General features: G+C 28.7%; 1 protein-coding gene across 1 annotated transcript; it reads right to left on the bottom strand.

Annotated features, from left to right (window-relative positions):
- Positions 1-4,872: 4,872 nt before the first annotated feature.
- LOC103495230 (disease resistance protein RPV1-like) lies at positions 4,873-9,223 on the bottom strand. The gene is given in 7 exon segments (XM_051085370.1): positions 4,873-5,322; positions 5,439-5,551; positions 5,855-6,272; positions 6,375-6,547; positions 6,550-6,649; positions 6,758-7,865; positions 8,700-9,223. Coding segments are annotated over 7 exon segments (2,853 nt in total). The 5' UTR covers positions 9,191-9,223.
- Positions 9,224-10,145: the final 922 nt, after the last annotated feature.

The raw sequence follows: 10,145 nt of genomic DNA, 5'->3' as shown, positions 1-10,145 counted from the left end.
ATATGACTCCTTCTACCACACAAATAGTGGTTGCTTCATGTATATGATTCCATTTAGCAATCCTTGTACGTAGAAAAGAGGTCGCTTTGACATCAAGTCGGTCCATTTAATTCTTCATATCTAGTTTGGATGTCGATTGATATATGATCCCTTGCTGTCTATCGTCTGTAGCAAAAGAATAATTATAAAGATAAATTCTCATTTTCATCTTCTCCTTCCTCAGTACTCTTACGTTGTTGGTAATAATTCCTACTGGAATGTTGAATTTTGGGGGCGCATTTAAAAAGAATGATCAGATAATGCACCTTTGTTCTTTTTTCTCGACCTATAATCTCTCAAACTCTCATTTTCCATTGTCGCCACGTACCCGAGACGACGCGGAGCGGCCGACATCCTTAAAAAGGTTTATTTTTTTAAAAAAAAAAAATAGTCGCCACCAATCTTTCTTACGGTGTGATTGGACACCGAAATAAAGTGAATCATTTTAAATAAAATAAAAACTGGTCTACGAAAAAATTAAAGTTGAGTTCGGGAGTCATTTGTGTACAGGAAAGATGTTAGCACCCCATAACACCCGTTTTAGAAAACGATGGCCAATTTTAATGTCTTGAGTAAAATTTATTTTTAAAAGAAAGAACTCTATCTTATTTCATTGCTCACCACTCCAATATTTGGAGCAATGATCCCATAAAATAAGTGGAATACACCCATTAATTAGACTATATTGGGGAAAATTCCTCACCTTAAGAGAATGAGAAATTGTTACAATTTCTCAAATTCTATCATAGGCTAGTCTTCGAATAAAGTTTTTTTTTTTAAAACATTGATTAAATATATTTTCTCTTGGGATCAAATCTCAGACTCCCTAAGATATTGATCCCTCACCTCAAGAATCTAGAAATAACGGACTCCCAGAAATTTCTAGATTCCCTCGTAGGTTTTTTTATCGAAATTGGCGTGGTTATTATAAAAGAAATGTAGATTAGGAAACCTTATGAAATATCTATTTAATTTTGAGTTTTAAAATAAATAATTTTAAAGCAAAAAAAAAAAAGATTATAAATGGTTTAAAGAGAAAAAATTTTAAAAAAAAGATTTCGAAATTAAATACAATTATGATTAAAAGTATCTTAAAATTTTCAAGAAATTTTTAATGAAAGTCAAATAGAAGCAAAAAATATACCACACAATAAATTAGACAAATAATTTAGGATTTCAATGTATGCATATACTAAATATAACGATAATAATAAAAAATAAATTAAAAGAAAAGGAAAAGAAAAGGAAAAGAAAAGAAACATAATAACGATAAAGAAAATAAGAAAAAAAAAGAAGAACTAAATGAAATAATAAAGAAATGAATATGTAAAGAAGAAATTAAATAAATAAGTGAAGAAAAGAGGACATAGGGATGATAGTAAGTTAAAAGAGATAAAAAAAAAAATTATGAAAGGAAATAACAATAATGGTATAAGAATAAAAATAGCAAAAAGTTTTTTTAAAAAAATCATAAATATAAAAACACTAAATAAATAAATAAAGTTATATATAAAAAACATAAAAAAAAAACACAGAAGGTTAAATATATATATATAATAATAATAATAATAAAATAATATTAATAAAATTACAAATAAAATTAAATTTAAATAAGTAAATAAATAAATTAAAAAAAGAAAGAAAAAAAAAAGGAAACAGAGGGTGACGGCAAGGTTTGCCGCCACCCTAAAAGAGAAAAAAAATATAATAATAATAATAATAATAATAATAATAATAAAAAGAAAAATAATAATAATAGAAATTTTCTTTTGTTTATAACTTTTCTTTTTCTCTATTGTTTTAGAGAGAAGAAAAATGTTAAAAGATCTTTTTTTTTTCTTTTAGCATGATGATAAAAAGGTAGTAAAAATAAAAAAAGAAATTTTCCTTATATATTTTTTTTCTTTCTCTTTACATTTGAAAAGAGAAGAACAAAGATAAGAATTCAATCCCGAAGAAAATTACTTGTTGTATGAGGTGCGGATCATTGGGAGTAAACCCTACCTAATGCAACCTCCAACTAAGTTTTTTCTTCCATATGAGATTAGAATTAGGATTAAAAAAAAAGACGATATGAAGATAAAAATAAAAACAATAAAGCGAAAAAGCTAATGACCCACCTTTATGCAGAGAAATACGTTTCTTCAAATTCTCTATAAACACTTTTTTTTCGTAGAGATTCTTTCTAAAACAATTTTTTCTCAAGACTTTCTCTAAAACAATTTCTTCTCCCCCTTTTCCAAATGACAAAGGATCCTATTTATAGACCCGGGGTGTGCTGCAAATTAGGAAAATTTAATAAGTAAAAAAATCAAATTAGATATTATGTAATTTTATTAATTTTCTTTTTTCTAAAATAGTAAAAATATGATATTGAAAGATTTTTGTCCAAAATAAATTTTTTGTTTTTTTCCTAAAGTGATAAAGATAAGTCAAATATGGTATTAAAAGAATTTTGTATAAAATAAATTATTTGCTTTTCCTAATATGATAAATCAAAATAGATTTTGTATACATAAATTAATTTGCTTTTTTTTTTCTAAAGTGATAAGATAAATCAAATATGGTATTAAAGAATTATGTATAAAATAAATTATTTTGCTTTTCCTAATCAAAATAGATTTTGTATTCATAAATTAATTTGCCTTTTTCCTAAAGTGATAAGTCAAAATAATATGAATTTTTTTGTAAATAATAGATATTCTCATTAATGACTTTATTTTCCATTTTAATAAAAAGATTAAAAACATAAGACTTCATATTATTACAACAAGATTTTACCTTTTTCTTTTTTTAACAAAATAAATGAGTAAAATATCTTAACCATTTCTACAATTAATAATTCTTTTTTAAAAAATGTAGAATAAAAATAGGAGGCTACATCCGTTAGCAATGAGAATGAGCTCAGTTATCTGTCTACCAGATACAAAAGCAGATTGGTTGGGGAGCAATTGTGTCTGGAAGAACATTCTTAAGTCTTTCGGCAAGAACTTTGGCAAGTATTTTGTAAATGCTCGTAGTCAAGCTGATGGACTTATAATCGCACACCTTCAATGCAGTCGTTCTCTTTGGAATCAAAGCGATGGAAATGTGGTGTTGACAAATTTGTTAATAATCCTTTTCTCAAAAAAAAAAAAAAAAAAAAAAAAATCATGGAACAACTTCAAAATATCGGTATTGAAAATGTACCAGTATTTTTTAAAGAGTTCGATGGGGTGAACCCATCAGGCCCAGGAGTTTTGTTGCTGCCCAAAGATTTCATAGAACTGTAATGAACAAAAGGCTTAGTAAGATTTGCAGCATGTGTGTTTGAGAAATAGCATTCCAATCCAAGTCACCAATCATCCATTTGACATTTCTCTCACCAATGTATATGTCATTGCAATAATTTATTAAATCTTTTGCAATCAGAGGGTCAGTACAGAAATTAACTCCTTGAGTGTTTTGGATTTCTGATATAAAATTGATCCGTCTTCTTGTCAAACACATTTTATGGAAAAAAAAGCAGCATTTTCGTTACCTTCGTTGAGCCATGTGTATTTACAAAACTGTCTCCATTTCCTTGCTTCGAGGAGCATAATATTTTGTAGGTCAATTTTTAATGCATAACGCCAGTTTAAGGCCTCTTCTGTCATAATAGCCTATTCCTCTTTGCTATCAATATCAAAGTTAAGTTTCGAAATATCAGCAGCATTTTCAATATCTTTTTTGACTCTAAGGTTCCATGATTTACAACGTGTAGATAGTTGCTTTAACTTCGTAGTTGTTGAGAATTATGGTCCCACTCCCTTTGTTTATTTATTTATATAATTATCTATCTTTCCTGGTTTGGGATGTTTCGGTTTTGGTTGGTCGTTGAGATTTGGCCTTCTTTCTCAGCTTCTGTTGAGCTAGTTGTTTCCAGTACTTTTATTCTGTTCAAGGTTGTTCCCGAAGTGTGCAGATTGTGAATTAAGATTGAAAGATTTTGAGAAAAATTCCGTGCTGTTCTGAAAAAGATAGAAAGTGTGTTATGTGGTGAGTAATCTAAAAAAAGTATCAACTAAGTTCGCTACTCGAAGAAAAGTTCTTAGTTAATAGAGATCATAGAATATCAAGTAAAGCTAGATTGAACTATTGCATGGTGAATTTTGATCGAGGGAGAGTGTTTCCTTCATTGCTACTATAAAGATCGATTACTCTTCTAATTCATTTATCAGTGTAATATTATCACCATGTACAACATGTTGAGAATGTGTGATGATGTATATACTGTATAATTCATATCTCAGTAATCATGTAATATATCACAATGCAATATACGATCTCTTATTATGGGTCAAGGATTGTAGGTGTTGTATCATCGAATTAGGTTACCAATGTTTGGTGTTCTGATCGTTATTCTTGCTTATTGTTTTATCCGAGTTATTATATTAGTTATTAACTCGAGTGTTAAGTAAATTTCTATAATTTGTTATATCTACTTTTATTTTAATTATTTTAAAAATGCAGGTGATGGTTTGAAAATTGAACTAAGAAAGTAGTTTTCAAATTCCTTTTTTCATAGCATTGGATTATTTGTTCAAGTGTTTCTATATTGAATTTGAAAACCGTAATTAAAAAAGATAGGAGAAAACAAATATAAATTGAAAAAAAAGAGCAGAAAATGAAATTCTTAAGGAATATTTAGGGGACTCATCAAATATCAATTTCTGTTTTCTCTTGATTAACACATGCTATCTTCAGATAACATTATATTTATAAACATAAAAATTAGGAAGTGCAAAAGAGTAATTAGAGACTCTCTTCTGGTTTGCATATTCTAACTTCAACTTTGGCAATTTCTTCTCCAAATTATTCCTCCATGATCACGTGAACACCACACTTTTTTATATTTACTGCGTTTGGAGTAATGACCTCAAATAACACTGTAACTCTATCAAAAATAATTGGTTGATTTTGTTCACAATCATCATATGGGTCGAGAAGTATATCAGGATCAATTACTTCTATCCATAGATACTCACCTCGTGGTCTTTTTCGACCTACAATCTCATTCGTCCAAAAGTGGCCGTTATATACTTCAAAATCGTTGATAAACACTCTAGAGTCTACCTTAAATTCCTCATCAATAACTTGAAATTTGACACAAAAAGCAATAAAAGCCTTCCTTTCCCAAGTTGGATAATCAGCCGGAAAAAGAAAGGTTATTGAATTGTTTGTACTCTTGTATTGGCACCAATCTGGAATATCACAATTCATTAATATGAGTTCTTTGATTACTTTATATTCATGTTTCTCTTCCTGCACGATGAGAGTAAATAGCTAAAAGTTATATTAATTAAAATAGGACATAAACTTAATTCTTATATGAACAAAATATATGAGAGATGAGGTCATGAGAAAGAAATGATACCTACCATATAATTATCATAACAAGATATGAAATCAAGTATGTTGTCAGGAAATCTGGCCAATAATATGCACCCTGAAGCATTCATAGTAACTGCTCCTTTTGGAACCTTTGGAATTTCTTCAAGCAACTTACAATCCCTTGTATAAAGATATCTCAAGGATTTAAATTTAGTAATACATGAGGGTAGTCTACAAAAGTTGTTTTCAGATAAATTCAACTGTCTCAAAAAAGGGACAACATGAACCATTGTTTCTAAGAAATCCAAATTTTTTATTTTACAATGGCAAAGGGTTATTGATGTTAAGTTAAGTAGGCAGCGAAATAAGGAAGGTGAAGAAGGATTATTTAAGGAAGGAAATGTTGAAAGATCAGATCTATCGACATATAAAAGTGTAAGATTACGTAAATGATGAATTGTACTTGGAAGACTTTTGAGCCCCATGCAGTTTATGATCCACAATTGTTGTAGGCTAGTAAGATATTCAATTGTTGGAGATAGCTGATTAATTACAACACTATCTTTAATCCATAATAGTTCTAGGCTATTCATTTCTTCACTAAATTGAGGACATCGTTCATCTATTCTACAACTGTACAATGTCAAAGTGTAAAGGGATTCCAACTTGAGGCACGATGGAAACTGCTCAAAGCCCTTAATATTACTAGAAAGATAAAACTCGACAAGCTTACTGAGAGATCCAACAGATTCGTGAATTTTTACTAAATTTATACACCCTTGAAGATCCAACATTTCAAGGTTTATTGCAGCAGTTAAATTAGGAATTTCCACCAAAAACTCAGAAAAACTAAGATCAATTTCCTTCAACCATTCACCACACTGCCATTAATATAAAAGGAAAATATAATTAAATTTCAAATAAATAAGCCGACATTGTAATTAAATTAATATAACTCAAATATTATTGAGAAAAAGTAATACCATGAATGCTTTCCCAAAATGTTTGATGGAGCTATATGGCAATTTCAATTCCATAAGGTTATCCATTGTGTAGGTTGAAGGCAAAGATGAAAAAGGAAAATGAGGCCAATTAATCCACCTTAAGCTATTAGGTACATACTCCACATCAATACTTTTTGAAGATGTAGCATTCTCAGTACTACCAAATTTTTCACTTTTTCAAAAGCTCTTGAATCAATGTCCAACTCCGTAGGTTTAGGAAAATTTAATTTTATGACTTTAACTGCTCTTGCTTCCTACAAAATTACAGGTTACAAAACAAACATTGAAAAATAATAAAAGTTGTTCTCATAATAAATAAATATAAGCATATATAAAAATTAGTTTTGCTCCATGGTTCTTACCTTATTGCCATTTAACACATCCATAGCATCATCATTAATCAACAATCTTTTTCTTTTATGAGATGTAGAAGTCTCCAAGAGATGAATTGTGCGACCCATTTGTTGTATTAAATCATGCATTTCAACCTGGTTGAAATCATCGAGGGTAAGAAGTGATAGATTCATGAGTTTTGTAGTTCCCTTTTCCAGACATAAACAACCACATGCTTTTAACTTCTTTTTAACTTCGTTGATATCTTCTCCTACAAAGCAACAAGATATATAAAGAAAAATTTCTTTCACTTCGTCTTCAAGTCCATCATAGCTTATTTGAAGAGGATCTTGTATGCCCTTGTCAAGATATTGAGTTTCATATTCATCCAATATAAGTTTAAACTTGGATTGTTCGATAGAGTAAAGGAAGGAACCTACAACTTCAAGAGCCAAGGGAAGACCATCACAATAACGTACGACACGTTTTGAAAGGTCTAAATAATCACTTGAGGGATGACTATTTCTAAATGCATGCCAACTAAAAAGTTCAAGGCCTTCAATGACATTCAATTCGTTAACTTTTTCCAATTTATTAAATCCATGACTAGCAAGTAATTGTTTGTTTCTTGTTGTCGCAATGACCTTACTTCCGTGTCCAAACCAATCATGTCCTCCCGCTAATGCTTCTAGTTGTTCTCTCGTATCAACATCATCAAGAATCAAAAGAATCTTTTTTGAGCATAGTCGATTCCTTATGATGTTAATCCCTATATCAAGATTGTTAATATTGATCGAATTATCCATTAGAATCTCACAAAGTAGCTTCTTTTGGAGTTGAACAAGGCCATCATATTGATTTGAAGCTTCTCTAATTTTTGGCAAAAAGCAACAACCTTCAAAGTCATCTGCAATCCTATTGTACAATGCTTTGGCCAAAGTTGTCTTGCCGATACCTCCAATTCCATATAATCCAACCATAGTAGTTTTTTCATCTGTTGACATAACTTGGAAGTGTATATTATTAACTTGTTTGTCTATTCCAACTGGATATTTAGGTAAACGCAATTGCATTGTTCCATGGTTTAATTTCTTCAAGACTTCTTGTACAATTTCTTGAATCAAATTTGCCTCGTCACTGCCATTTTAAGAAAGAGACATACACACTAAAAAGTTGATTTGAAATTCACTTATAATTCCTATAATATTAGAAGGCCGTAAAAAATGAAAGCAACGTTATAAAGTACTCAAACTAAATCCAACTTTAAAAGTTAATATCTATTAAGAGAAAGGACAATAATAACAAATTAAATAATATTATGAAATAATTCCAATTTTACAAAAATCAATTTTAATGGCTTTGTATAAATAACTTTTGGTATTTGAATTTTTAATTTTCTTTTCTAAAATTAATCGAGGACATGTGCCATTATTTTCAGTCATAAGATTTTATGATTTGTTAATGCCTTCTTCTACTATTTTTAAAAATTAAGTCAACTAAGTCGAAAGTTAGATGGTGTTTTTAAATATAGAAAAATGAGCTAAGTTATTTACAAATATAGCAAAAGTTTACATTTTATTAAAAATAGATAAGAGTCTATCTCAATCTACATATAAAATTTTCAACAATTATATCATTTAAAACAATTTGAAAATTTTCACACATACATAATATATATATAATTTTCAAATCTTGTTTTTTTTTTTAAAGTTAATGTTAAAAATTCAAATGTTTCCTTAATAAAGTTAAAACTCATTATAATTAAAAAAAAAATTGGTATTATATAACAAGTGTATATGAATTTCAAAAATGAAAAACTTGAAAATAAAATTGTTATCAAATGGAACTTAAAATGTCACATTTTCTTTGCATGAGCATGCTCTCACCTTGAGATAGTCAAAGTATATATAATAACAATAGAATATGAAAGAGCAAAAGAGTTGGAAAGATATATATGAAAAAGAAAAATACTCTTTTTGAAGGATCGGCCATCCAGACATATGAGAAACAGAAATCATTGCCTCCCTCCATGCTTCCATCTTGTCCGATGAGAATCTCACTTCGAGTTTCCCAAATTCTTCTCCAAATCTTCCACTTTGTTTTCTTACTTGAGATGGATCCACTCTGTAGAAAATTGGTAAAACAAGTTGTTCTCCTGATCTCAATTTGTTACACATAATGATTTTCTCTAGTTCATTCAAACACCAACTCGAAGATGCATAATTTTCAGAGATTATAACGATCGAGATCTTGGATTCTTCAATAGCTTCCAAAAGAGATGCAGAAATTTCTTCACCCCTTGAAAGCTTATCATCTATAAAAACATTGATTCCTCTTTGACGCAAAGCCATATTAAGATGACTGGTAAAGTTGGAACGAGTATCTTCCCCTCGAAAACTTAAAAATACATCAAAACTACATCTAAAACGTGAGGAAGAAGATGATCCACTTGCGCGATTCATATCTAGGAATCGAAAAGTAGAAGAATACTGAATAACTTAACGATACTTGGTGCCTCTCTCTGTTTCTCTATTTCTTCCTTTTTATATCATATTTTTGGTGCCTTTCTTCTTTCCAAGAACCTTCCTCTGTGTTTTTCATATTGACTTTGGAACAACGCGTCTTCCCCCCAAGTCTTCTTCCTTATAATAATAGTTTCTATCAAGTGTTAATATGAAATCTAATAAAACAACCATTGGCTACACTAATTACAATTAAAAATTATAGAAGGAACTTACGGTCTATTTGGATTGCCTATGAAAAAAAATATTTTTTTAAGAATACATTTTTTAAAAAGTACTTTTTATAAATGAGTTTAAAATCTAAATACTCACATGTTTGGTTTGACCTCTTTATAAATGTTTATATACAAAATTGTGTTTGGTTTATATTTATGAACAAATTTCATAAAAAAATACACAAATTTTGAATATTTTTTTTTCATAAATATATTTTAAAATTAATTGTACGTTATCTTGAAATTATTAATTTTTTAGTTACTTGAAACTAAACATTAATTTCATTTTTCGTATTAATATTTTTTAAAAATTTAATTTTAAAAGCACAAATATCTAAAATGTAAATATATAACCATAAAAAAAAAATTTGATTTCCATCAACAAAATATAAATAAGATAAATAATTTTTTTCAAGACAATATAATATCAACTAGACAAAAAGATGTGCAATTCGATTATGTTCTTCATTCATCTTTATTTCACGAACCGAACGTTCATGTTTTTCATTGACGTCCTCATAATTTTTTTCACAGATGTTAAGTCGAAATAGATTTGACTGAGAGAGAAACATTTGCTAATTTCTATATTTAAATATGTGTTCATATACATTGAAAAAAATATTCAAAGTATTTAAAAATAGAAAAAAAAAAGAACGACGGAGTAAAAAAAAGATAGTAAA

This window comes from Cucumis melo, chromosome 5, assembly GCF_025177605.1.
Source record: "Cucumis melo cultivar AY chromosome 5, USDA_Cmelo_AY_1.0, whole genome shotgun sequence".
NCBI classification, from domain to species: domain Eukaryota; kingdom Viridiplantae; phylum Streptophyta; class Magnoliopsida; order Cucurbitales; family Cucurbitaceae; genus Cucumis; species Cucumis melo.
The sequence above is the reverse complement of the archived record's forward strand: the minus strand, read 5'-3'. Positions and strand labels throughout refer to the sequence as shown.